We start from the raw sequence: 26,932 nt of genomic DNA, 5'->3' as shown, positions 1-26,932 counted from the left end.
CTACCGAATTTTCCCCTTGGAGAAAAATATTCGCCTTCCGTTCGCGCCAGACCGCTCTAAAATCATCTGGAGTCATAGGAGGATATACTCTTCCGGATACGCGGCACTAGTCCACCATGACGCTGCATGCCCCTCCCGCCCCCCTGAGCATAACTTTTCATCAATCGGAATTATCAACTCATACCTCCGTCATGTCCAGTTTCCGCCCTACTCCGTTCCGTCGTCTTCGGGCGTGCCGATCGAGGCCGTCACTTTATCCATTTTCAGCTATTTCTCGCTCTAGCGGATCCATCGGTCATGGCACTCGGAAGAGCGAGTGGTGAAGAAGATGGTATCTTCCTGGTGCGATAACTGAATTTGATTTAGTGTATGGATCGAACGCTGCAATCGCATGCACTCGAGCCAGAGTCTGCATTTGTTGCTTCTGATCTCCGCGTCCTCCTTTCCACGGGTTTACTCGCAAAATGACTCGAAGGCGCCTAGCCATAAGTATAGCCGCCCATGTTAGGTGGGTGTCCATGGCCAGGCCCAGCCATCATCGGATTCATAGCGCCAACCTGCACACTCGGCATTTCGGAGTTGGAAAATTCGAATCCAGCTGCCCAATCGTAATCCGGGAACTGATCCAACATTGGCGGTATGCCGTAGTCTTGGCCTTCAAAAGTGTCGAAACCCATCACGGACGGATCATGCAGTTGAGGGTTGACCAAGCTTGGATCGAATTTGCCCACAGGAATTTGTGGTTGAGGTCGCATGTTTGGATCCGAAATCTGCTGCTGCTGCCGGTGTTGAACTGGAAATTCTTGAAAGTCGTTAGACGAGCTCAACCAAATTTGAGAGAGGCACTTACGGGGTGTGTTTTGCTGAGTGGACTCACTAGAGAGGAGCGTTGCATCCTCTCCGTTGTATGGGTTTTGCATGTTGCTGAACTCTTCTCGCCAGTACCAGAACATGTCATAACTAACACTCATACTCAACCGCGTCCTCAAACGGAGGTACAGCGATTCGACCCGGCCATCCTTGTTACGAAACACCTTCTCGCTACCCCAGAGATCCTTCATTATGTGGGCTGTTCTGTAATGGATATCTCCTGGCTGTAAAGAGACGCTCTTGAGGAATTCGCACGCCTGGGAAAATGCTCGGTCGCCTGCTTGTAGATCCAGATGCTGGGCAAGTGGACTCCGTACAAGTCGCAGAATGGTGAAGCCGGCAAGAGTGATTGTGCGGTCAATAAAAGATTGCGAGACAGAAGCCAAGAACGTTTTCTGCGTGGTTTGCATATTTGACGCCGATTGAATGACAGAAATGCAGAGAGCGTAGAACCGAGACAGGCATTCTGCGTCCGGTCCCGGATTTGTAGGATGAGCAAAGAAGTGGAATGCCATCACGTGAATGCGGGCACAGCTGAGTTGCAGGGTATCTACCAAGTCAGTCAAAATTTGAAGGTGTTGGGGATATCGCTTACCAAGATCACTCGAGGAAGATGGAGCCAGGCTAAGCAGCTGTGAATCGAAGATGCCAATCAACGACCGTAGTACGCGGACATCACAATGAATGGACTGTAGATTAGTCTTTCCAAAGGCCACCATTGCCCGCATGAGAATGATGTAAACCTTGTGTAGGTACTGCAGATCAGCTGGGAGATAGGGAACCATATCCTCACGGTCGCGTTCGTCTCCATCAAAGAAGGACTCTGCAAGAGGTGGAATTCCCTCAACACAACTGGTTCTAGTCATCGTTAGCGAGGCCATGAAGATGATATTCCAGGACATACCTTATCGACACAATGACGCAGCACAGCCATAATCTAGCACGATGAATCTTGAGTGTCTGGTCTTTTTCCAGTGGTGTCCTGGCAAAATCTTGTCCTACTCCGGCAATGTGGAGGCCGATCTGTGTGGCCAAGTGTACAGCTGAACCACACATCAGATGTGTCGTGTCTTTGTACATTGAATTGGTAGGCAGCCGCCAGGTGCACAGTATTAGTAAGCCCTGGATAACGGGAACCTGCGAGGTGCGCAGTGCCATGGAAGAAAATGCAAGTTGGGTAATGGCCTGGCTCGTCCTGTCAAGAACATCGGGATGCTCAGCGTACCGCCGCGATCCCGTGACAACAATAACCCAGAAGAGGAATGGTGACAGCTCATAATAATCATTTGGTCCTATCGAAGTGTCCAGAATAGGGAAAAGAGGGTGGTATTGGGTGAAGTAACTGTATATCCCGTTAGTTTCCGCTTCGGGGTTGTTCTTGGTCAACTTACAGTGTGAAGCAGTCGTCGATTCTTTTTGCATCGAGCACGTACCCGTCGATAGCGCGAGGTACCGTGCCATGATCGGAGCCTTTCCTTGTCGGCGGCCGCGAATCAAAAGCTGGAGACATTGAATCCGAGGCATCTGTCCTTGCAGAGGGATCCGAGTATGTTGCTGACGTATGTTCAAGGGGCGTATAATTCTGCATGTCGACATTTGGCGACGCGGTGGATTGGGGGTAATTTGGATTGCCTGGATTCTGACCTTGCCTCATATTCCACCGCAGTTCTTCCAGTTCACGACGCATCTCAGCCTTTGTCTGGCGGAGGTTCCTGGTTGATGTAGGCAGGATGCGGCACTCCAGGCCCATCTTCTTGCAGCGCCCGCATGGGTCATGAGGCACTTTGTGCTGCTCAACATCGCATCGAATCTGCAAGGTCAGCAATATGTTCCGTGGGCGGAGCTTATGCCGTGGAATTGAGGCGGGTGCATACCTTTTGCTGTCGGCATTCGACACATGCTTTCCGTCGTGGAGTAGTCATGCTGGCCTGATTCATCTAGTTGGTATCCACACGTGTTGGCGAGTCGCAGGGCTAGTCTACAGTGGTTATCCGCGTCTCAATCGGCGAAAAAAGGCATATAAGAAGGTATAAGGTAGGAACTTTGCCATGAACAAAAGAAGCACGACGGCGATTAGCACCCTACGTCGTCATCAGAGCCTGTTGCAGCAGTGCGAATCGGATGGCGGGGGAGTGGGACCGAGTAAAGGACCGATGGAGATCCTTTTCTTGCTTGCTCGCTGGACTCAAAGTTTTTTTTTCTGCTGTTGCTTGGCTTCTCGCCCAGTGCTAAATATTTCTCTTAATAATGTGCCATTTCAGACCATGGTCGTGCGCAATGAGGCTAACAGGCTTTGTTGTCTGTGTGGAAGGGCATGCATGCATCGAAGACACGCGATTTTGCAGGACCCACCTGTTAGCTCCTTTGAGCAAGCGCGTTTTGCGTAATCTGCTTAACACTCGGATGGGTTGCAGCCATGTCATGTCGAGTGAACGCATTTCTTACAATGCCATCCATACATTGCATCTGTTGGGCAAACAAGCTTTTGTGATCTACGCCGTTTTGCCACACCTTGTGCTGAGTCTGCCTGCCTGCTCAGGTGAGCTGATGTCGTCTTTTTGCCATCACGACACCTCAGCTCGACGTCGCTCAAACGTAGTGGGTCGAGTCAATGCGGACGTTCCTGATTGTCATCTTCGATGAGACGCCCTTTCTCCTTGCAGCCTAGCCGCTCGAAACGTCGACACCGGACGGATAGTGCCCGCCCATGAAGTGAAGCTACGCAACGCGGCTCGGCCTAGCAAAAGCAAATAGAGTTCGTACGAACACACGGCCGGACATTCGTCGACGGGATCTTTCGCCGTGCGCCACACTCCAGTCCCCAGCTTACTGTACACTTTAGGGGAGGAGAGGTGCTCTAGAACTCGGGACGAGTATAAGAAACTACCTTGCGTATTCTTCGTATTATATCCCCCCTTGTGCACACACACACACCATAACATGAAGAAAATTTGCTCAACTGGCAGGGAAGGACTGCTGCACCTAGTGATTCAACAGAGAGACATGAGATATCCCTATCCAAGCACATATGTGGCTCAGCACTGATCAACACCAACCATCCGACTCTGACTTCATACCCAAGCTTCACACGTGGACTTTGCAGCTTGGGCCTTGTCCATGTCCCAATGATCGGCCGACACATGACCAGCAGATGCTTAGCTGCTGAACTTGAAAAGGAAAGTCACATTGCTATCATAACCAGCTCATGAAGCCTCGCCTCGCTGTCAACCACAGCACATTCAAACTACACCGACTCGACTCGTGCGCGCGCATGCGCTATGTCCCCGTCTGGTCCTCTCATCCTCCCAAAGTCACCCTCCCACACACCCTTCCTTCGCGTCTTCCAATGTCTTCTAGCTCATGGGCCTCTCCGCAAGCAACATGGCAGTGACACGCTCGAAAAAGGGAAAGTTAGGCGTTCACGCCAGGCCTTCCCTTCCCCCGCAGCGCCCGCGGAGCCTACACATGCAGGTAGATCGACGGACTTGCAGATCCGCAACACCACTGTACATGTTGATATTAAGAACGTCCAATAAGCACACCAAACCCCCCATTTGCTACTTTGCGCATGCAAAAACTAAGAGTTAGGAAGTTTGCGCCATGGCAATGGCAAAGGACGTCGCGCGGGCGAGGTCCGGGGAGAAAACTCGGAATAGGAAGCATCCATCCAGCTCGACCTAGCTCGGCCGCCGCACAGCCTTTCTTTGTCAGGCACGCTAAGATACGAATCTTTCTTTGCTTCTTCTCGTGATCGGAAACACGGAGAGCGGGGAATCGAACCAAGCACGGCGAAGCGAACGGTACGGCTTGCTTTTTTGCTCTGCGTAGCGGCCCTGCTAATTTCGCCATCTGATTTGGCCATGATCGGTATATGTCTGGACTGAGGGGTGTCGACCGTGTGGCAACCGGATAGCACTCCGGATCGCGACTCCATCTCCGTTAGCATGTAGTAATTCCACCCGCTCTCGTTTATCTGTCTCCCGGCAGTTATTTACAAGCAAGCCTCGAAGGATTGCGGTAAGGGGCCAGGGTCAGCTTGGGAGGAGGCCTTGTAATCCAAATCCTCTCCACGCTTAACCCATCGGGGTGCAAGCTCCCAAGACTACGGTATTTAAGGGCGCAAAGACGTGCACTCATTTCCTGGTTTCTGGGGCCAGCTAAGGGCAACTTGTTCAATGCGTCCACGGGGGTCTCTCTTTCCGTTCCAAACCAGCGTGACGGGGCTGAGGGGACTGAAGGGACTGGCGCCCGAATACGTCATTCCCTCGCGCTTCTATCCATCCGGCATACACACTTGAATCGCGCGTAGTTCCAGTAGTAACCCAGACTAAAACCATGCGTACCAGACAAGCGTGCATATGGTTACCATACTACTCTACATGGCGCGGAATCGCTATGAGAAACATAGTGAAGCGTTTTCAAACCACACTACTCACTTCACACGACTCACTTTCGAGGCTTTGGTTGCTGGCAGCTCCCCTGATCCTGTCGATATGCTCTCAGTTTGAAACGAGCGGTTTTCGATGGAATTTGTCACTAATACGACTATCGGATGGTGTTGGGTCGGACGAGTGGAGATGTTTAGAATGGCAAGTTACTCGAGGGTAGAGAACAGCGATTCCCTTGTACGGGTCTTCGTCTGTGTGGGCACTTTTGGACAGCACATGAGGGGGTCTTTGATAATGACTAAAGGCTTGAGAGTAGGCAGCTATCAAGCCATATGCACGAAGAACGCTATGATAGAGAAATGTAACCCCTACGTAACGATAGCCTCAAGTACTGTCTACTTTGCTACAACCAACTATGATTGTCTATCAAAAAATATTGCAGCTAAACACTCCTGTTTTCCATTTGCCGAGCATTATCACTATTCCATATCTCCTCCTACCTACTTCTCTCTCTCCCTCTCTTGTCCTACCTACAATCCTTACCCCCATCTAACTTCCCAACCAACCCCCTCAAAACATCAATCTCCTCTCTCAGCGCCCCAACGTCCACCTCGACCCCATCCTCCTTCAACAAGAGCTTCTCTAAGAAGTCAACCTCATCCTGGATAACAGCAGCAGCAGTATCAGTAGCGTGAGTGTCACTCTCCCTCCTCAAGTTATTCTCTTCTACCGCAGATTTCGGTGCAGACTGAGGGGTGGGCTTGGGCATGATACATAGAGTTCCAGTGATACTGACTACCTCCTCCGTCTCCTCTTCATACTCATATCCAATCCGTCTCATCCGCTGCCACTCCAACATACCCTTTCGGCGATAAGTCCCTGTCACAGGACCTCTAGTACTAACCTCCCCTTCTTTCGGACCACAAAGATACAAGGTACGCGTTTGAGTAAGTGTTTGAGTCACAAGGATAGGAAGACTATGCCGGTGACGATGTGAAGGAAACAAAGAGGCAGATGTGGAAGAATGAACAGGAGGAGAAGGGCGCACAGAGTGAAGTTTAGTTGCTAGACGGAGGGGTGTATGTGCCATTTCTCTCTTCTTCTTTGGTTAGAGACGCAGAGCGTAAGTATGAGGGGAGAGGAGTGGGAAAACGTTTAGCGCGAGTACGAGTACGAGCGCGATTGGGTAAGACTGGGGTTATTTGTGTTGTGGTTGGACTGGGCTGGGGAAGATGCTTGGGAGTTGTTTGTGTTAAGAAATCTGGATGAGGAAGGATGGGTTTTATGTAGTGGAAGAAGACAGTCAGTCAAACAGACACCTATGTAAAGAATCACAAACCAGCACATATCAATGTTGGATGATATTGATGTATCGATTGGCACATGTCCAAGATCCGTGTACTATCAGCCAGCACTCGCTACCAGGATCTAGTCGCAAAGGTATTGATAGCCATGTCACATCTTGCAGTCACTGACTCAAGAACAGCAACTTCCAACATCACCAAGACCAACAGACAGCTGGAGAGTCATCTCCTCCGCCCTTGCATTTCCGTCAACGCCTTCATGTGAACCTCAAGATCAGGCAACGGAGACTCCAAAGACGCCTTGTCAATTCCAAACAAATCCCCAGACGTCGACGACGACTTCTAACCCGCCCTCTTATCCTCAGCCTCCTCAGTAGGCGGTGCTGTCTCTTTGGTGAGGTAGTCTGCATCTTCCGCCTCTTCGTACTCTGCAATCAGGCCCTGAACGACCTCTTTGGCTTCATCGAACTCGCCTAGGCCGTCCTTGAAGGGCACTTCGCGTTTGTAGCTCTCGAGAAAGGCGTTGCGTTTACGGAGTGTAGAGTATTGAGCGACTATGCGCTTGAAGAGCGTGGCGATACCCGTGTGGTTCGCGAGCATGAGGCCGGACACGCGATGTGAAGAAGTGACGTAGGGTGACTTTTTAGTCAAGGCGACTTGAATGGATGCAGGGCCCCATGGAATGAAGGTAGCGAGGCGTCGTTCGCGAATGCGCATGAGCGATTTGTGCACCTGTGTGGATTAGCAAATGTAAGGTATAGGGGCTGGATGTATCTCACATCTGACGGGTCTGCCTCTCCTTGGATAATGTTCAATATCGACATGTAGCAGCTCTTCTTGGTCGGGTTTGTAGAGACCATGCGGTTCTTGGGCTGCAATAATCGTCTCATGACGTCCAAGACGGTCGTCTTGCGGACAGTCTTGGCCTGCTCTACGTTCTCACCGGAGAAGGGTGTGTACGAAGTCATTAAGAAATGACAGCGGGGTGTAGGAATGAGCGATGCGACAATGCCGACAAGATCATTGTGCATGTATCCGGGGTAGCGAAGGGTCGTGGTACTGGCGGACATGACGGTGGACACCAACTGGTTGGTCTGCTCGAACGACGGGTTCATAACGTGCAGTCGGTCTGCAGCAATCCTTGTTAGGGCTCCGTTGTCGAGAACGACCTGATCAATTAGCGTAGTCATCCGTATAGGCGTTGGTACTCACCACTGAGTCTGCGTTTTGCGTCAACCGTCTCATGCTCAGCAAGCTGTTGTATGGCTGGACCACTATATCGCCATCTTGTGTGTTGGGGAAGACACTGTACGTCTGTATGAGCTTCTTAGGAAACCGGTCGTTCAGTCGCTCCAGCATGTACGATCCAAGACCTGATCCAGTACCGCCAGCAATCGAGTGCAGCATCATGAAGCCCTCAAGCGAGTCGGAGCCGTCTGCCTCGCGATCAATCATGTCCAGAATATCCTCGTGAACTTGCTCGCCCATGCTGTAGCCCATACCCCAGTTGTTACCCGCGCCAGTGCCATCCTTGTGAATGTAGAAGTTCTCGGGGTTGTAGATGTTCTTATACGGACTCGCCTGGATGGAGTGGAGCACTCTAGGCTCAAGATCAAGCAGAATGGCGCGTGGAATATAGCGAGTGTCGTCGGATTGGTAGAAGAATACGTCTTTACGGTCACCGCCCTCGGTCGCAAAGTCCTCAAGGTTGCCGTCTTTATTGATACCGTGTTCCTGGCAAAGCTGCTGCCAGAACTGCTGCCCGACGCTGTTGCCGCACTGGCCAGCCTGGAGTGTTATGATTTCTCTACGCGATATCAGTATCCAGTATTCTACTGTCTCATTGTACCAAAGGCGTACCTAGGCATGGTGTGAAGGATTGGCCATGTCGAGTACTCCTGCAAACGCGCTTTGAGCGGGGTTCACGCGTCGGGTCGCTAAATGTTTACGACCCTGCCCAGATACCGTCATAGCTCCTCCACCGCATCACTCTTCACTTTCACTTGGCAGCTACCGCATAGATTGTAGTAAATTTCTTTTCATTGAACTAGTGAGAATTTGCTATTGCGCCTCTTCCTCCTTCAATTTGATCAGCGACTTTCCTTGAAAACCAAACATGAACTGGAATAAAACGGTATGAATCAGGCAGAAGAAGTTCAAACGCAACACATCCAGCCAAGTCATCAACGATACTCCGTCCTTTATGCCTTCGTGCCATGAGTCCCGCACTTGGACGAACAGTTTTGGGTCGTCTGTCACAACACCGTCAAGCCCTTGCCGTATATCCCACCGCATCTTACACTCATCGTTCACCGTCCATGCATACACTGGCCGGCCGTCTCCCTGCGCTTTCCGGATAAACAGCTTACCCCATGGTGTCATGAGAATAGCCTGAGTCATGTTGAATGACACGTTGGGTACCGTGAAGAAGTAGGACGCAATGAGCGTGGGGAAGCCAATGTGCGATACGGGAAAGCCGGGAAGATAGCGTGAGCACAGTGGAAGGTACTTGGCCGCCCAGCATCCGAGCACTATACGGTTCTGCCATGGTCGGGACGGCAAGGCCCGTACGCTTCGTATCGTGTCACCGATCAAGCGCATCAAGTCGTCGGCGTTGTTGTCAAGCTATCTTGTCAGCATAGTCTTCTGCAACTCCATTAGCATATAACTCACCTTGATATCTAGCAGCACCCAGATGTCTTCCAAGCCGGGTTGCGCAAGGTACTCTAGCAAGTCCGCGAGACGAGGCATCTGCTCATGTGGCTCCTTTAGCGTTCTCAGCGTACTTATAAATTCGTAGTCGCAGTCTATGATCTTTTCGTCCCTGCCAAAGCATCTCTTCAGATCCTTGTCCTGCAATTCATTAGCCTACCATAATGCTACGAACATCCGATATACTTACATGAGACAGAACAACTACACCGTCTCTTGTCAAATGGAGGTCTGTTTCCAGACCATCTGCACCAACTTCGACTGCGCCTCGGAATGCGCCCATGGTGTTCTCCGGGAACTTTGCCTTGTACCCTCGATGCGCAATAGCCTGTGGTTTCCGCCTACCCGACACATCTTTACGTCCAAAAGCAAATCTAGCTATACAGCTGGTCAACAACCCATTGTGCATCTCAGATCTACAACGGGCATCCTACCTGCGGGGAACTTTGCCTTCGGCCCGAGCAGCGGCTGCTCAACTATCTTATCCAGCTGCTTCGTGAGCCCTTCGAATACTGGCGGTACTCCAACGACCATATTTTCGAGTAGAGGTGTTTGGACGTCAAAAGAGTCGTCGACGACGTCAAACGGGCCATGGTCATGCACCTCAAGCTGCGTGACCTCAGACATGACGAATAGTCGTCTGGCTAAAGACGACCCGGTTTTACCGCAAATGGACCAAGCGGAGTAGTTCCCGAAGATAGACAGGAACAGACAATGGTAGTTAAAATGTAGAAAGTAGAAAACCAACAACAAAACCTAAATCTTGCAAAAACGAAAAGCAAGAAACAGGACAAGAGAGCCGAAATGTCGACTTATAATTGCGTGGGTGCGTGTGTATGTGTGACGACCAGGTCCCATATATTAACACGAGAGAGAGAGACTAGAAGGACGGAATACTCAGTACCCATATCCCATTTCCCACAAAAAAACCAACAAACCGGTGTGGGCTGGGAGTGTATTGTACAAAAAAGGGCCTCATTTTGCGGCACGGCCACCGTTCGCTGCACAAACCAACCCATGACTGCGTCGTGCGTCCAGAAAAAAAAAGAAGATGCGCACGCCCGTACCGGTACCCATTTACCGCCGAGGGAGACCAACAGAAAGCCCGCAGGATGCATCACCCATCTGAGTCTCATTTTACTCAGCGTCTGCCCGTTTAGTAGCGGCGCGTCCTTGTCCGTCCCGTCTAGGCTGTCCAACAACCCCGGCCCAAGCCGCCAAAAGGGTAATCACGTATCAAAAAAAGACACTTTAGGTCACCCGCGAACGTGGTGAGCAGGCTTGCGACGCTCGGGCCACAGCTGTGCGGGTCTGCCGGTCCCTGCACTGTCTCGAATGTTACAGATGCCGGGCGGCAAAATCGAAATTCTAAACCTGCAGGGTTTGGAATGCGTGTGGGATTGCTGAGTAAGGTAATGGGGTCCCATGTACGAGACGTGGCGGGTTTTGAGATGGGAAGAGGCGGGTGGGATAGGGATGGGAAAGGGAAAGGGAGTATCGTGGAAGAGAGAGAGAGAGAGGTGTTGAATATTGAATGTTGTGTTGGATCTTTCCTGTAGTAATGGATGCAATTTTCCCCAACATACAACTTGACCAAGAACTAGGAACGTACGGTATACCTGCCCTTTCCTACTCCTACACCCCTCCAAATCTCAAATACGGCACTTGCCATACCCCCCTTCCATTCCTTCCATGCCCAACATATCCCAGACAAATCAAGCTCCAGATAACCTGCATCCATCGGCATACAGTCCCAGTCCAGTCCCATCGATTCATAGCCACGTGATAAGATATCGCCCTCATGATCTACCGTGCCAAGCCCTCGTGGCGCGGTGATCAAAATGCCGGTCTGTGCGCTTGCATACCGGTACTGTCACCTCCACGTTAGGTAGGTAAGTAGCTGTACTGTGGGCGGCGTCGTAACGTCGTAGGCCCTGGTTGTGTTGCTGCAGTGTTCCTGTAATCAATCCCCCACGTCATCCTCACTGTGCTGTGTGTGTTTTGTTACACTACATGCACGGCATCTGAATGTGCGTCTGTACTGGGGTGTTGGTACTGACTGTACCAGTATCTAAGTAAGCTGGGTCTCGAGCTTGGAACTGACCCTTGGAATTGGGTCTGGTCAGCCGCCTAGGCCGAAACTGAAACTTGGGTGATGGATTATGATCTGATCTGATCTGACATTCTCGGAATTTTTATCCTGACCACTCGAGGGACGAGGAAGGACGGCGAAATCCTTCAAGGAGGTACAGGAAGGTAAGCCCCAAGGGTTGTAAGGCCGCCGTTGAGGGACTTTATTTTTCCTTTGGCGGTGTGAACTGTTGTGGCGCATGTATGTGCGCGTATGTGAGGGTGTTGCTTTTGAGCTGAACGTTTTTGAGGGTAGTAGATACACAGACGCACGGTACACGATACCGGATCGACAACACACATCGACGGTACAGATACGAGATGACTCTGGCTAATTGACCACGACGATCCCACGTATCCTGCGACACGCTACCAAGGAGACGCAATAAACCTTCTCGTGTAGGACAGCCTCACCAGGCGACTATCATCATCTTGCAAACTCAAAAACACCGTTGATTCTTGTCCGTGGAACAAACAAAATGTCAGATATAATATACTTCGCTACTGTCATCGCTGTCCCAGGCCCAAGCACCCACACACGCTAGAAGATATTCTATATCAAGCTCTGTCACTGCACTGTTGCTCTCGCGCCCATGCTAGGTAGCGCCATCGACGCCCGTTTGCTGAGGGCAGGCTTGAGGTGCAAATTTCACATGACCATGCAGCTCCTGCCTGGAGAGCAGATGCCCTAGAGCTTGGTCCTCCTACGAAGCCACCTCAAAAATGGGCGTGTATTTTGCTGCTGCCTTTGCGAATTCTTCCTTCTTAGTTTCCCAGTCTGATACTGCTCTATGTTGCGGGGCCGTAGATTGGAGTTGTGACTTGAGTTTCTCTGTTTCATCCTTTTTGCCTAGCAGTGTGTTTAGGACGATGAGGTTTGCAATTGTGTCGGCCGAGGTGCCGTCGATGGAGATTGCTTGTTGCAGCGCGGCTTCGGCTTCGGGGAGGCGACCAAGATGTAGTTCGGACACGGCCTGTGCGACAAGCGAGTGTGGTGATGTGGATTGAGAGGTTGTGGCTAATTCTTCGAAGACGTAGAATGCGGATTGGTACTTTTCGCCGCCCTAGTCTTGTTGTCAGTCATTATGTAGAGAATTGGATTGGGAGACGCACCTCTCGCATGCCAACCCAGCTCTCGGCAATGTTGACCAACAGACTGTCTTGTGCCCATTTCCGTGCACGCTGCGCTTCTTTGGCGGCAAGATCTGTACGGTTTTGTTGGAGATGAATTTGGACAATCAGTGCTACCCTGTTCACCTGTCAGCCATCGACCAGAGGTTTCTCTTGATATCAGGACATACGCGTCCAAGCTGCCCTGATGCTTGCTCAACAACTCAAGCGCAGCCTCCGTCTCGCCCGCCCTTTCCAGTATCATGCCCACGCAGAGCTGCACAGTCAAATTCTCTTGTCCATGCTGCTCGGCCAACTTCTTTGCCTGCTCCAAAACATCTTTGCCCTGCTCGTAGTCGGCTAGTAGCTTTACTGCGACGAGATCTGGCGTCTTTTCTGAAGCGAGCTCAGTGGAAACGGCTTGCGCCTGGCCTAGTGCGATTTGGCTGCGGAGCTGAAGGACGCGAACGGGCAGCGCATTTGCCGCTGAGAATGAAGACGTGTCGAAGTCGAGGACCTGTTGGTAGGCGCCAGCGTGGAAGGCCGAGTGGATGTTGATGAGTTCTGGGGAGTCTTAGCGGGGTCTAGAAGACAGTTTGAGACGAGTCAAATCGCACCTCCTTCAGGTGAGTAGGGATCCATGTTTGTAGTTGTTCTAGGGTAAGCCAATAGCGAGAGACGTGAGTAGCAGGTAGCAATGGATTCGCGATTGACGACGTGGTGGTGTTGAAGCCAGATTGAGTTTGGACCCTGTCAGCCGCTCATTGGCCAGCAACAGTCTACCATAGACTACATGTTCAAATTGGCTTAACTCTAGTACAAATCTACTTTTCCCCTTCCATGAGCAGCATGCTTCCTTCCACGTCTCCTCTAGATTCTACGGATGGTGAATGTCATGAATCTCGTTCCCGAAGGTACCAGGTTCGTCTTCATCCTCTTTGAGAGATCCTCTGCTCCAAGAGTCGCTTCAACTTTCCATTCCGTACCAGTCTCTTGGCCGACCTGCTTCCATAGCTCCGCCCATGTATCAGGGTTGTGCCAGAAAGCCGTCATCGTCTTGCTCTCATACACAACCCCGCCTGCATCGGCTCTGCCACCCTGCCTTCCGACAATGAGACTCCCAGTTTGCGGCTTCAGCAACCGAACAACTCGTTTTGCTGCTTTGACCTGTCCATCTCTACCAAACAGATGAAAGAAGGATGCCGCATTGATAATGTCCATGTTGCCGTCCAACTCTTTCAACTGGGACTCAGCGTCGAATATGTCGGCCTGCACAAAGCGAGTCTGCAGAGTAGACTTGTCCAGAAACATTTCGTAGCCAAAGTCCCAAAAGTCCTTCTTGAGATCAGAAGCAAACGTATTCTCTGAAGGAGCACCGTCGTGGACCAGTTTGCGAATGTCCTGGCCCATGCAGCAGCCAAGATCGAGGTATTGTTCTCCACTCTTGATGCGGGCGAGAACTTCCTGATAGGCTGGTCCTTCACCGACGGAGAAATTCAGAAAGCCCCAGTTGCCCAAACAGGGATATGGATACTAGACGACTCGTTGGCATGGTTACTTTGTATACAGTGCTAAGATGAGCTTACGATCTTGAAGGCTTCATCCCTCACGTGCTTGATGTGTGCTACCACGTCGACCGAGGGTACCTTGCTATAGCTTTCGAACAAGTCTCTGACCATCGGCTTTGGCTCTTCTAGCTCCTTCGTGTACCATGGCACAATTTCCAGGTCATTAACGTATGCTTTGGTCTCGACAATCTGCTCAAGCTTGCTGCGGAGGTTCTCGGTGGCATCCTGGGCAGATTGCGCGTCGGTCATATTTACCAGGCAATAAACAGGTAGGCTAGGACAATGGTGACGCGCTTTATTTTTTCTATCATCCCAGGTCTTATATGTTCTTCGTGGTTGCTGAGCGCATGTAATAATATACCAAAAGGAGATAGCGTCAGGCGCATGTCCGCCCTCGTTCTCACCCGGCCCTTGAAGCCGCCCTCTAAATCAGTTCGGCTCGAACACTGCACCGAGTACCTGCAGCGTATTTCCTAGCCATATCATACCTTGGAATTCCACAGAAGCATCATCGACTATACATGATGCTGAAACCAAGGCTCGGTATTTGGCGGCTGGACTTTCCTAGGATGATGGCGGGCGATGGCGGGGCAAACGCGGCGAGCGCGACCAGTGACGTGCATAGCCTCAGAAAATTGTGCCCAACGCAAACATTGGGAAAACTCCGCAAACCTGAAGGTCCCCATATATATCCAGCGGTGTCTCTGCCAGTCTTCTGTTTACTTTCGTATACACTGCGTGACTCCCAAAACACTCCATCTACCTAAACGACCTTTCTCCATCCACCAATTCACCAAGATGCCTTCCATTGAGCACCCCACCATCAAAGGTAAATAGATGCCTACCACTGCATAGAAAGTGCTTTCTCAATACACGCCAACCCCTCCATTCCTTATCAGTCGCTAACAGACCGACTCAGATGGCTGGTTCCGCGAGATCTCCGGCATGTGGCCTGGTCAGGCCATGACCCTCCAGGTCAAGGAAGTTCTTCACCACGAGAAGAGCAAGTACCAGGATGTCCTCATCTTCGAGTCTACCAACTACGGAACCGTCCTTGTTCTCGACAACGTCATTCAGTGCACTGAACGCGATGAGTTCTCGTACGATACATCATAACAGAATCATGAGCAATGACTGATATTGGGATAGCTACCAGGAGATGATCACTCACCTCGCCATGAACGCCCACCCCAACCCTGAGAAGGTTTTGGTCATTGGTGGCGGTGATGGTGGTGTCCTCCGTGAGGTCGTCAAGCACGACTGCGTCAAGGAGGCTGTCCTCTGCGACATTGATGAGGCTGTCATCCGGCTTTCCAAGCAGTATCTCCCCGGCATGTCTGTCGGCTTCGAGCACCCCAAGACCACCACCATTGTTGGTGACGGCTTCAAGTTCCTCGAGGACAAGAAGGGCGAGTTCGACGTCATCATTACCGACTCCAGCGACCCGGAAGGTCCCGCTGAGGCTCTTTTCCAGAAGTCATACTTTGAGTTGCTCAACGGCGCGCTCCGAGAAGGCGGTGTCATTACCACCCAAGGTTGTAAGCCCTCTCTCAACCCCTTAGTCTGTTTTCACTTGTCAACGACCACCATGCGCCGGACAGGTGCTACTTTGGTCAGCGGCTAACAATCATTATAGCTGAGAACCAATGGCTTCACATGCCCCTCATTGTCGAGCTCAAGAAGGCTTGCAAGGAGGTCTTCCCCAACGTCGAATACGGCTACACCACCATCCCCACTTACCCCTCCGGCCAGATTGGCTTCATGGTCTGCAGCAAGGACGCCAACCGCGACCTCAAGAAGCCGCTCCGCACATGGTCCACTGAAGAGGAGGAGCAGCTGTGCAGGTACTACAGCAAGGAGATCCACGAGGCCGCCTTTGTGCTGCCTACCTTTGCTCGCAAGGCTCTCCAATAAGCGCCCGACGCACCAGTTTCCTTTTCCTCGCGACCCCACTAGATACCACGACATGTGAATGACTAAAAACACCCAAAAGTTATGTACATGTTGGCAAATACTGGCACCAAAGGGACGGAGTTTTCATATTCAAGAAGACCCTCCCATAGCTGATAGGCCGCAATAGAATACATGCAGCCGCAGCACAGTTTCCTCTACTGATTCATATTCCGCTCTGATCAAACATGCCGCTCTCATGAATGTCACCAATGTCACTAAATCAACTCAGCGTCAATTGCAATACTGCGTTTCCGGGAAAAACCGGAGGACAGTCTCAACGAGGGCTGTTTGCTTGGTGTGCGCTTCGGACCGCTACCCCTATCCACTTATGCACGCCTATCCGGCAGTTTCTCGAATGGCTCCTAAAAGAGATTTACAGCAATGACCAGTGGTATGCGTGGGTTTCAGGCTGCGGTTTGAGGCAAACACAGGGTTGACCTACCGCGATTGGGCAGATGCAACGCGGAGACAGGTCTCATAACCCCAAAGATAAGTCCACTTTACTCTACATTTTACACAACGTGTGCCGTAAACCGCCTACGCCATTGCGACTTTCATGCCGCAGCCTACGTGGCGTATGAAGTCTGTGGGCCATCGGGTCTAGCGGCAGTAGGTTTAATGCCGTATGCCTCCACCTGGCGGGCGTTGCGCCGGGGAGCATTTAGCGAGGAGGCAGCTGTCTTGCCTAAACGGACCATGTACCAGATGTCATCTCGACGCAGAGGAGGATATGGAGACTTTGATGGACTAACCCAGATGCGGTGCGTTTCGTCGCTAGAGAAACTCAATTAGCCTAGTCGGCAAGCGGCATTACTGAGGGCGATGCGATTCAAACTGCGGCATGGAACCCATATGCCCATTGTCGTAGGTTCCACTGTACGATCCAGGCGAAGGGATGATCAAACTCGGAGAGTATCGGTACAAGCCTGTCGTTGAGACTTGTTCACGAGGTAGACCCACTGGCGGTGTAGCCAAAGAGCTGTCAAAGGATTGTTGACAGTCTTAGACAGTCGCCACGTTGTGGTGTGTGCTGGAGCGTGCCTTGCAAGACAGGCTGACAGGTGCTTCTGGGCCGCTCAGGGCAATGAGATTTGTGTCAAGATCGTGGTTTGGATGCAAGCTTCGTTCTATGTTTGGTAGATACGCCGGCGTGGACCCACGGGTTTGTGACACGCGGAGTGTCACATGAACCCGACGGGTTAGCCGCTACACAGTGACGGTATCTTTGTTTGAGGCTGGCGCGTGGGATCGTGATGTGGCTCGGCGAGTGCCACAGATGTCGCGCAGATGGGAAAGTCAATATAGTCGGGCCTCGTGTCGTGCCTAACTGCCTCAAGCCGCACCACCATCACTCCAGTTGCGCCTTCGCTCTTTTGACACGCGGTTTACCGTCGTGCACACTTCACTGTTCTTCCCTTTCTTCTTTTTTTTTCATCGGTCGAGCCGGGCTCTTCCTTCACAATAAGCAATTTCCTTCCTTTGCGTTGCGCACATTACTAGTTAGTTACATTGCCATCACCAAGCCGCACCACCGCCCAACCATCCCGCAACGAGCAAACGAGCACCCTCACGACTCGCGCATATGCAGTAGCAACGATCCAACGTTTCCCTTTGTCTCGTCTTTTTCTTTGCCCGGAGCATTTATTATTCAACCGAACCCGTCTGGTTACGTTCATCTTCCCTGTACATATATTTTTCCGCGGCACCCGAACAAAATACCTCCGGTTAGATACCATCTGCCAAGGTCCCCAGGTCAGCCAGCAACCATACCAGGAGTCAATACTTTTTGCGCCATTTTCGTACTGGCGCATCCTCAGTAACACATCACATAATCAAGGCGACCATGTTTTCCTCCGCCACACACCACAATGGGGAGCCGTTTAGCCCGGCCAAGGTTCATCCGCTCCTGTCCCCACAACTCAACTCAGGTTCCTCCGGCCTTAACCCCGTCGATGCCGATGTCTCATCTTATCATCGCGCCCAACCTGAATCCCCGCAACCCCCGAAGACGAGCCTCCATTGCCCCCGGGATGCGCCATATAATGCTTCGGTAACGGATACAATCAAAGGCGGCCCGCCCGCTGCAACCCAACAACCCCCCAGTCTGACATCGGACGAATACAGCCGTCACGAAGACCACCCCGTCGGAATCAGCACTTCTTCATCCATTGAGAACCTCTCTGTCCTTCCGCGTGTGCCCTCTTTTGGTGAAAATCGCACTCGGAAGCATCGCAAGAACGCCCAATCCATCGACTCGGCTATACCCCGCCAGACCCTGCTCAAGGCCCTGCAGTCTCGACCACCGCCAACCACACAGTCGATGAATCAACTCATGGTCGACAACGCTGGTGGTGACGAAGGAAAACAGTCGCGCAGCAAGAGCATCAACCATGCGCAACTTGCAAAGGCTCTGTCCGAGCTCGAGTTGCATTCAGCCGACCTTTCTGTAAGCAAGATGGCCGCGCTTGCTTCGCCATGCTTCTTCCACAAGAAGTTTGACAAGGCAGTCAACCTGGGAAAAGTGCTTGAAGAGATGAACGACGATGACTCGATATCGCACTCCAGGCTGATGCAAACCGCATGCAGTGTTCGTGAGGTCTCAAAGCAGCTCCAGCGACGGCCCATCAAGATGACGGTGCGCAATGTCATGATTGTTACCAAGGCTCGCGACAACAACCTTGTGTACCTCACGCGCGAGTTGGCTGAATGGCTCATGACTAGCTCTCGATACGGCTCAGATGTTGGAGTGAACGTCTACGTGGACCACAAGCTGCGCAAGTCGAAGCGTTTCGATGCTGCCTCCCTGTTGGCCAAGGACAAACGCTACGAGAACATGCTTCGCTGGTGGACACCAGACCTTTGCTGGGAAACCCCTGAGATTTTCGACCTGGTGCTCACCCTGGGTGGAGACGGCACTGTGCTCTTCACCTCCTGGCTCTTCCAGCGCATCGTACCCCCGATTCTGTCCTTCTCCCTCGGTAGTCTTGGTTTCCTGACAAACTTTGAGTTTGCGCAATACCGACCAGCTCTCGACAAAATCATGTCTGAGACGGGTATGCGTGTCAACCTCCGCATGCGCTTCACCTGCACCGTATACCGGTACCAGAAGAACACTGTGCAAGATTCGCCTCAACACATTGAAGCCGAGCAATTCGAGGTACTCAACGAGCTCGTCATCGACCGCGGCCCATCGCCCTACGTCTCCAACCTCGAGCTGTACGGCGACAACAACCTGCTCACCGTTGTGCAAGCAGATGGCTGCATCTTCTCCACACCCACCGGCTCAACAGCATATTCGCTCTCCGCCGGCGGCTCGCTCGTGCATCCAGATATCCCGGCCATCCTGCTCACGCCCATTTGCCCACACACATTGTCTTTCCGCCCTATGCTGCTCAACGACAGCATGCTCCTCCGCATCGCCGTGCCCCTTAAGTCCCGCGCCACCGCATACTGCGCCTTTGACGGCAAGGGCCGCGTCGAGCTCCGCCAGGGTGACCACGTCACCATTGCGGCTTCCCAGTACCCCTTCCCCACCGTCCTCTCACAGCCCACCGAGTGGTTCGACAGCATCTCCCGCACGCTCCGCTGGAACTCGCGCGGCGCAACACAGAAGGCCTGGGACGGCGACGAGGAAGGAGAGGACGGTGAGGAGGAGAAGGAACCGGATTTCGATATCGACTTTGACAATGACGACGTTGATCGGGATTCGGGATATAGTGCCGAGGGCAGTACTGTTGATGGGCGCGGCAGCCCTATAAGAAAGGGTGTTATACTACCTTTATTGTAAGTGGGTATTACTGTTGTTGTTTCTTATCGGCCCAGCAACATTTGTAATGCTGCTTGGGCGGGTCCCAGTGGGTTTTGGTGTTTATCTTATCTGTATATGGTGTTTTTATTGCTGAATAAGCATTTTTTCCTCTCACTTTTTGTCTACTACCTACTATACCATGATATCCTTAGAAACGCATGTAGAGAGATGCATTTTGTGGCGAGGGAAAAGAGGAGATGATGGGCGCAATTTGATCAGTTGGTTGGTGTGGCATGTTTTTGCTGTATCCGCCGTTGCTCAGAACTGTGTTGGTGAAATTATGTGGTGTGTAATGTGATGACTTTGTCTTCATTGATGGACTACTTGATATGCATGGTAGCTATGTGTAATATGATGACTTAGTCTTCGTTGATAGACCACTTGCTGTGCATAGTACAAAGCGCCCGAGTCAGATAAGTTATTGCTCGAGAGAGTAGACTTTGAAGAAAGCTTTGCTATTATCTAGACACACGTAACGAAGGCTTAGCATGACGCAATAGCGTTCTATCTCCAAGCCATGCTACGCATAAATGGTGTTCTATCTCTAAGCCATGCTATGCTACGCATATCATCCCTTCCTTCAATCGCAAATCAACCATCATATTAATCATCACTGCCTTCTCGTACTAGCACAAAAATATCTCCATCTCATCCATCGCTATAAGCTAATCCGCCTACCTTCTATATTCTTTTCCTCTTGGCTACTATCCCCCTCCCTTACATCATAGCCGTAGCCGTTGACCTCCCTGATCTTGATCACCAACGCCCTCTCCACGGCCCCTCTCACCGAACAAACGCCACGACACCGCCTTCCTGACAGAGGAAAACCCCGAACTCGGCCAACTGCCTGACCATCGCAATCGCAAGCCTACCAAGCCACAATTGCGGGACTGACAAACTCTCGAGTCCAATTCAAGTCAGGTGCGTAGTACAAGCCGTGACTACTGCGGGTGGAGTACCCGTAGCGTGGTAACTGCGCCCGAGTCACGTTTACGTAGGTAAACGTACGGTACAAGCGCGTATCGCATACTGTGCGCGCGCATACCTTACTGTAGTGCAATCCAGAGGAAACGCTGTCTGTAGGGTATCTATTGCATTCGTAGTTGATAGTCTACAGCTGTAGTTCGTTACTGTGATACCTCTCCTATAACCATGCTATACCTCACTGCCCAACCCCGTACTCATTCGATCCAACCCAATGCCCAACCTGCAAACGAGTAGCGGCATATCAGCACACGTGACGTTGCAATCGCGCGATGATCCCCACCTCCATAAGACAACAGCGTCTCCGACATCGTTGTCCTTAGCAACCCATCACGTGAGCACGCCGGTATCGCAGACAGTGAGGACATATAAACCGTACCTCCTGCGCCTTCCCTTCTTCTTCTTTATCATCCTCACAAAAACTTTCCTTCTATGTGATTCAAAAACGATACAAAGCCGTGCAAATGGGTGTGTGGTTGAGTTTTCAAAAAAGCCTTCAGATGTGTGCGCGGGCGAGTGGGTGTGGTTCTTTATTCTACAAAAATGCCAGAGTCTATAGTGTATGTTGGGGGAGTTGAGAAAAAAAGTCACTGCTGATTCGTGAGATGGTGTCTTTCTCTGTGTGGTTTCCGATTTTTCTGGGGAGTAAAAAACACACCAAACATGCACATGGTTTGTTGGGAGTTTGAAAGAACGAGTCACTACCCAGATGGTGTCTTTCTTCGTGTGGTTTTCGAAATTTCTGGAGGGTAAAATGCCTAACGAACCCATACATGGTTTGTTGGGAAGTTGAAAATTATGACAAAACGCATAACAGGGTCTTTCTCTCTCCCTCTGTGGGTCTAGCTTTTTCTGGGGATAAAAAACCCCTGACGGACCTTCAGATGGTTCGTCTGGAGGTAAAAAAAGACTGAAGAACGCCGTACATGGTGTCCTTCGCTTTCTTTGTGGGTTCCGTTTTCTCTGGGGGTAAAAAAAAATTATCACAAACCTCCGGATGGTTTGTTGGGAAGTAAAAAAAGACACATCAACGTCGTGCATGGTGTCCCTCGCTTTCTGTGTAGGTTCTGTTTTCTCTGGGGGGTTAAAAAAGCATTACAAACCTTCGGATAGTTTGTTGGGAAGTAAAAAAATAATCAACATCGCCCATGGTGTCCCTCGCTTTCTAAGTTGGTTCCCTTTTTCTGGAGGTTATAAAAGCATTACAACCCTGAAGATGGTTGGTCTTAAAAATTCGTACTTATCTTTATGATAGCGTGGTATGTGCTCGGAGTTTAAATTAGCGCCTTCTAGATAGCATGGTGGGGTTGAGTGTCTGGGGGTGTGTTATCATGGTATAGTGTGTTCTGGGGAGACTATAAAAGACAAGCAAGGCTGTGAGAGTATTTCTCTCTGTGTAAATTTTTTGAGGGGTCAAAACAACAAGTCTAGGATGTGATGGTGTGACTAAAATCTGGGTTGAAGGCTACCGATGGTGCGTTGGGTAGTGTCGGGATATGCTGGATGTGTGATGACCAACCAGTGGAATTAATTGCAAGGAACGAGGTTGGGAAGATGAACCCCATCGAGTCTAAAGACGGCAGCCTACCTGTTAGTGTGTTGGGACTGGCTTATCCAGACAGCTGTGCATACACAAGTGCTCTAAGAAAGAGACATCACATGTAACCGACACGCAATCCTCTTAAAAAGACTCAATTTGGTGCTACCGATAAAAAGTACAACTCTATCAACTCTCTAACCTCTCTAACAGTCCCTTCATCTTCGCCAAAAGATCCGGAATCCGGAACGGTTTACCAATAACCTCGTCCATACCTGCCTCCTTGGCTGTATCAATCTGACCACCTCTGATATTCGCTGTGACTGCAATGATAGGTACATGCCTGTTCAACTCACCGTTTTGTTCCATCTCCCGTATCTTTCTGCAGCACGTCAGGCCGTCCATCTCAGGCATCTCGCAGTCCATGAGGATGATAGAGAGTGGAATGCCGTTTGTATTGTTGCGAAAATTTGTCTTTTCAAGGTGCTTGAGGGCCCAGACGCCGTTGTCAGCGGTGCTGATGTGGCAGCCGGCTTTTGTGAGTTGTTTGCAGAGCACCTTTTGGTTTACGAGATTGTCTTCCACGACGAGGACGTGGAGGCAGGTTTCATTGGGTGAGTCATTTGGACTTTTGGGTAACTCTACATTCTTTGGATCCTCCGGGCTTGGGATTACCTTTGATTCTTGGGGTGCTTCCAGCTCTTTGGACTCCTCGATGCGCTGCGTTAGAGCCACGTTTACAAGCTTCTCGTCGATCTTGGAAGCTGTCGCTTCCATCGATTCACAGAATGTTGCGTGTTGCTCGGGTTCGTAGGAGTGTCTGCGCGCATTACTAGGTAGAGCAGGCCGTTGTGGCAATATGCGTTTGCACTTCAAATAGAAGCCGAAGGTACTCCCGACACCAGCTTCTGACGCACAGCCGATCTGGCCACCATGAAGTTCAGCGAGTTGACGTGAAATGAAGAGTCCTAGGCCACTCCCGCCGTATTGCACGTGCGACCGTGGCGAGGCCTGTGCGAACTTCTCAAACAACATGGTCTTTTGCTGTGGCGAGAGTCCGCATCCAGTGTCTCGCACTTGAAATTGAAGGTAGACGAGGGGACCTGAGCCCCAGCACTCACCACTTGTCATGTCGGTTACTGTATTTCTTGGTGGGACAAAGTCAAATCCTCGAGATGTATCAGAGTTGGGCTGATATTTGTGTGCAGAGACCTGGACGGTGATCAAACGGGTTGGCGAATCCTGAGTAAACTTTATTGCATTGGTGATGAGATTGACGATGATCTGAAGGAGCCGACCCTTGATGGCGATACTTGTAATCAGCACTAATCACACACACAGTATATGTCTGGGGCTACTCACCGGGTCTAGTAGTACCCAGTCAATGTCAAGTTCATGCAGACTAGGGTGCGGGTCGAACTTGAAGCTTATCTTCTTGGCATGTGCTTCTGGGCGAAACCTACATTGTGGTAAGGAGTCAGTGTATGCAGATTTGAAGTGTTGTGCACCAAATCTACTAACATGGCCATAGAGCGCTGAACCACAACGATCGGCTGTGATGGCATTGGTATTATACGCAAAAGATTGGAGTCCAGTTTGGAGACAGTGAGGATGTCGTCAACAATAGATTTTTGATGTTGAACGCAAAGAGCAATGTTGTTGGCAGCTTCTATACAGTCTTTTGCCATTATTTTGTCGGTTTCGGTTGAAAAGCAGTGCTTTTTCAGGGTATCTCGGATGTCATCAGCGCAGATGAGGATAGCAGAAAGTGGGTTTCGCATCTCGTGCGATGTAATGTCGATAAATTCATTTTGTTGGCGCTTCGACTCTTCAGCCTCTCGTAATCTCCTCTCTTGTAGACCTTGCGCCCATTTGAGATGGGAAATGTCCGTAATCGAGCCCATTATGCTGACCAGATCACCGTCGGCATTTATTTCGGGTTGACTGTTTACAAGGACCCAGTACTCGATAGGTTGGCCGTCAATATCTTTGGGCTGGACTCTGGAGTTGGCGAACTGAAGCTCACGACTTGCCGGCTTGTGCTCATTCACCATATCTGTATATGAGATTGATGTTTAGTATACATCGCATAACAGTCCATGTGGGGTGTTGCTTACAGTCCCACATTTCCCGACTGACCCTTTGGCTATCTCCCATCATCATCTCAACGGACCAAGGTTCTTCAGCTTCTTTGGGTGAGACACCTGTCATTTCATAGTATCGATCGTTTGCCTCTAGTAAACGTCCACCCGGTTCGAACAAGAACATACCCAGGGGCGATAACTCGGTCATTCGGCGCATTCGAGTTGTCTGGAGCCGTAGCTGTAGCGATAGTTGTTCTTTTTGCAGCGTAGCCAACTCTACTTCGTGCTTGCTCCGTCGTACCTCATCTTCGAATAGAAGAACTGATGCCAAAGATGTTGCAATCTGTCTGTTGAGCATGGCTAAGAAAGTCCGATACTCCTGGTCGTACGCTCTGCGAGGGTTGATGCCGAGCAACAATAAAGCGCAAGTGTTGTCCGCATTTGTCGGTCGAAGAGGTAAGATCATTGCCTCTCTACTCGGGTCTTCATAACCTCTCCACTGAACAGCCTCCAGTAAGGACTCCGGTAGCGAGCCTTGCGTTGCGCATAGCATCTTGGGTTCTAGTGTCTGTGTAGCTTCACTGAAAGCTGAGGTCAAAGTGTCGTAGCTTTCTCTCAGGTTGAATTTCTCAGGACAAGCTATATGATCTCTTGGCACCCCAATTGTTCCTTCTAGGATGCAGAATTTGTTCGGAAAGGTGGAAACATCTGAAGCAGGCGACCGGGCAGTATCGGTATCTTCTGAGTCGGATATGGAGTACAAGAGAGCAAACGGAACATCGTATTCGTTGTGGTTGAGACCGTCAAGAACTCTTTCCCAGAACTCCTTGACAGTGCGTGTCGCGTTCATGCACTCGCCAAGATAGCGCAATAATTCTATCCTTCTGCTGCTGATCGATTCGACTGTTGTGTCGAAAGCATTTAGATAGACTGTATCTCATATGTCTGTTAGTCATCCAGAGTAATCGGGGCGATGCTGTAAAAGATGCTTGTCCTGCAATATGCTGCAGCATCACTTACACCCTAGTACCCGCTCAGTACCCCCAAAGACTGGAACCTAGTCCCATGTGAGTAAACCTTGTTCAAATGACAATGTGAAGGAATTGTATGCTTACGAAAGACCATGTAAAGAATGACTCTTCCATGTAGCCGTATCGCATAATGGGCAATGGTTGATTGTGTGTGAGCTGTGCATGACTAGTGCGAGCACACTCGCGGATAATGGGTCCAACTGCGTGCCACATCTCGCCAAAAGGACCAGAGAAACCAGTACCCATCAGAGCAGGATGCTTGTCTCCAGTTACATCATCTCGGTAGGCTTCGTTGTAGAGCATGGTGAGATCCTCACCCCAGAAGACAGACGAAGGGTGAGGATTGCGCATGACCAAACAAACAATCTCTCGAAATTGAATCGACCATCTGTTCATAGCGCCCAGAGGTGTCTTGGACCAGTCGATACTTCTCACGAATTGGAGATGCTTTGATAGAACGCCTCTAGGATGTGGGACTGTCCAGTCTGGCACAGTAGAATCTGGTGTCGACAACGTTACTGATGAGATGCTGTAAGAGCGAGCATTTTTGGAACCCTGGCCGAGAGACAACCCAAGAGATACAGGTGGGAATTTAGGCTGTTGCACATCTTTGATGATCTCATGCGTCGGTATCGCCTCCGCAGAAGCCAGTGCTTTCCTCATATCATTCGTAAGTTCACCATTTCCTTCTCTCTCAAGTCGCGGTGCAGATGCAGATAGCGGATCTCCTTGTGGAATGTCCTTGTTGTGAAAGATCGCGTGGGCGCTAATTATCCTCCAATTGGGATGGATACAGATTCCCAACCAAATCAAATTTTGATACTCTATCGTAATCGGGAAAATGTCTCTAGAGTCTTCGAACCTGCTAATCACAGTGGCCCAGATCCGGAACTCTTCGTGTGTCGCCCCGCCATTTCTAGAGTCGGGTTCACCTGGCGGAGCATTTGTGATCTTGCTTAGCAGTTGCTCTTGCTCCATCAGGGCCGCATTGCAAAGTATGGGCTGAATCGGCACACCGCTTCCTTTCGCGTAATCATCCATGTTGAGAACGAAGGTAGGTCGATTGTCTTGATCCAACAACTGTGCGAGGCTGGACGTGTGGAGAATGTCGAGTGCGGCATCTTTTCGCTGCGCCTTGTGGATTTCAGAGATAGGTGGAGGAGGCGAGGGCAGACTCAGGAAAGAGCTTCCCATAGGATTTATGATGATAGGGTGTCTCTGTCTTGCGCGATAATGTGCTAAGATGCATTAGGGATAGAGTGAGAGACTGTGTAGGAGAACAGCATATGATGACAATGGGAGATGTGAGGGATTGTGACTTAGATGCGCGTAAAAAACTATTCTTCTGTGGAAGTAGCGCATTTGAAGAAAGAACAAGGCTACCAGGATGGCCACGCTGAAGAGAGAACTGGAAGGCACCCCGCGACGGCAGAAGCTGTCGACGTTTGCAGCA

The 26,932-nt window shown here is 50.7% G+C and overlaps 8 protein-coding genes across 8 annotated transcripts; 2 read left to right on the top strand and 6 right to left on the bottom strand.

The window, feature by feature from the left end:
• Window positions 1-479: 479 nt before the first annotated feature.
• Window positions 480-2,792, bottom strand: PtrM4_086040 (C6 zinc finger domain containing protein; the record flags this gene model as incomplete). The annotated part of the gene is made up of 6 exons (XM_001940128.2): window positions 480-802; window positions 851-1,420; window positions 1,466-1,728; window positions 1,775-2,212; window positions 2,262-2,680; window positions 2,745-2,792. The coding sequence occupies 6 exons, from the start codon at window positions 2,790-2,792 to the stop codon at window positions 480-482; spliced, it is 2,061 nt and encodes a 686-aa protein (XP_001940163.1).
• Window positions 2,793-6,904: 4,112 nt separating this feature from the next.
• Window positions 6,905-8,430, bottom strand: PtrM4_086030 (Tubulin; the record flags this gene model as incomplete). Its single annotated transcript, XM_001940130.2, has 4 exons — window positions 6,905-7,294; window positions 7,342-7,731; window positions 7,775-8,369; window positions 8,423-8,430. The coding sequence occupies 4 exons, from the start codon at window positions 8,428-8,430 to the stop codon at window positions 6,905-6,907; spliced, it is 1,383 nt and encodes a 460-aa protein (XP_001940165.2).
• A 193-nt stretch (window positions 8,431-8,623) lies between these two features.
• PtrM4_086020 (UgpQ, Glycerophosphoryl diester phosphodiesterase) lies at window positions 8,624-9,901 on the bottom strand (the record flags this gene model as incomplete). Its single annotated transcript, XM_066106698.1, has 4 exons — window positions 8,624-9,187; window positions 9,236-9,415; window positions 9,465-9,652; window positions 9,709-9,901. The coding sequence occupies 4 exons, from the start codon at window positions 9,899-9,901 to the stop codon at window positions 8,624-8,626; spliced, it is 1,125 nt and encodes a 374-aa protein (XP_065963636.1).
• A 2,207-nt stretch (window positions 9,902-12,108) lies between these two features.
• PtrM4_086010 (coatomer subunit epsilon) lies at window positions 12,109-13,156 on the bottom strand (the record flags this gene model as incomplete). The annotated part of the gene is made up of 4 exons (XM_001940131.2): window positions 12,109-12,468; window positions 12,518-12,653; window positions 12,706-13,078; window positions 13,132-13,156. 4 exons carry the CDS (start codon window positions 13,154-13,156, stop codon window positions 12,109-12,111), a joined length of 894 nt encoding a protein of 297 aa, XP_001940166.1.
• A 228-nt stretch (window positions 13,157-13,384) lies between these two features.
• PtrM4_086000 (Methyltransf-25 multi-domain protein) lies at window positions 13,385-14,331 on the bottom strand (the record flags this gene model as incomplete). Its single annotated transcript, XM_001940132.1, has 2 exons — window positions 13,385-14,047; window positions 14,101-14,331. The coding sequence occupies 2 exons, from the start codon at window positions 14,329-14,331 to the stop codon at window positions 13,385-13,387; spliced, it is 894 nt and encodes a 297-aa protein (XP_001940167.1).
• A 549-nt stretch (window positions 14,332-14,880) lies between these two features.
• Window positions 14,881-15,996, top strand: PtrM4_085990 (SpeE, Spermidine synthase; the record flags this gene model as incomplete). The annotated part of the gene is made up of 4 exons (XM_001940133.1): window positions 14,881-14,911; window positions 15,002-15,182; window positions 15,232-15,620; window positions 15,719-15,996. The coding sequence occupies 4 exons, from the start codon at window positions 14,881-14,883 to the stop codon at window positions 15,994-15,996; spliced, it is 879 nt and encodes a 292-aa protein (XP_001940168.1).
• A 1,882-nt stretch (window positions 15,997-17,878) lies between these two features.
• On the top strand, window positions 17,879-19,822 carry PtrM4_085980 (sugar kinase; the record flags this gene model as incomplete). Its single annotated transcript, XM_001940134.2, has 1 exon — window positions 17,879-19,822. The coding sequence occupies one exon, from the start codon at window positions 17,879-17,881 to the stop codon at window positions 19,820-19,822; it is 1,944 nt and encodes a 647-aa protein (XP_001940169.2).
• A 2,731-nt stretch (window positions 19,823-22,553) lies between these two features.
• Window positions 22,554-26,673, bottom strand: PtrM4_085970 (BaeS, Signal transduction histidine kinase; the record flags this gene model as incomplete). The annotated part of the gene is made up of 6 exons (XM_066106697.1): window positions 22,554-23,663; window positions 23,727-23,823; window positions 23,886-24,420; window positions 24,482-25,378; window positions 25,469-25,505; window positions 25,564-26,673. The coding sequence occupies 6 exons, from the start codon at window positions 26,671-26,673 to the stop codon at window positions 22,554-22,556; spliced, it is 3,786 nt and encodes a 1,261-aa protein (XP_065963635.1).
• Between the last annotated feature and the right edge of the window lie 259 nt (window positions 26,674-26,932).

The sequence above is a fragment of the Pyrenophora tritici-repentis genome, chromosome 3 (genome assembly GCF_003171515.1).
Source record: "Pyrenophora tritici-repentis strain M4 chromosome 3, whole genome shotgun sequence".
Lineage (NCBI taxonomy): Eukaryota > Fungi > Ascomycota > Dothideomycetes > Pleosporales > Pleosporaceae > Pyrenophora > Pyrenophora tritici-repentis.
Note: the sequence above shows the minus strand (reverse complement) of the source record. Positions and strands in the feature narration are given on the sequence as shown.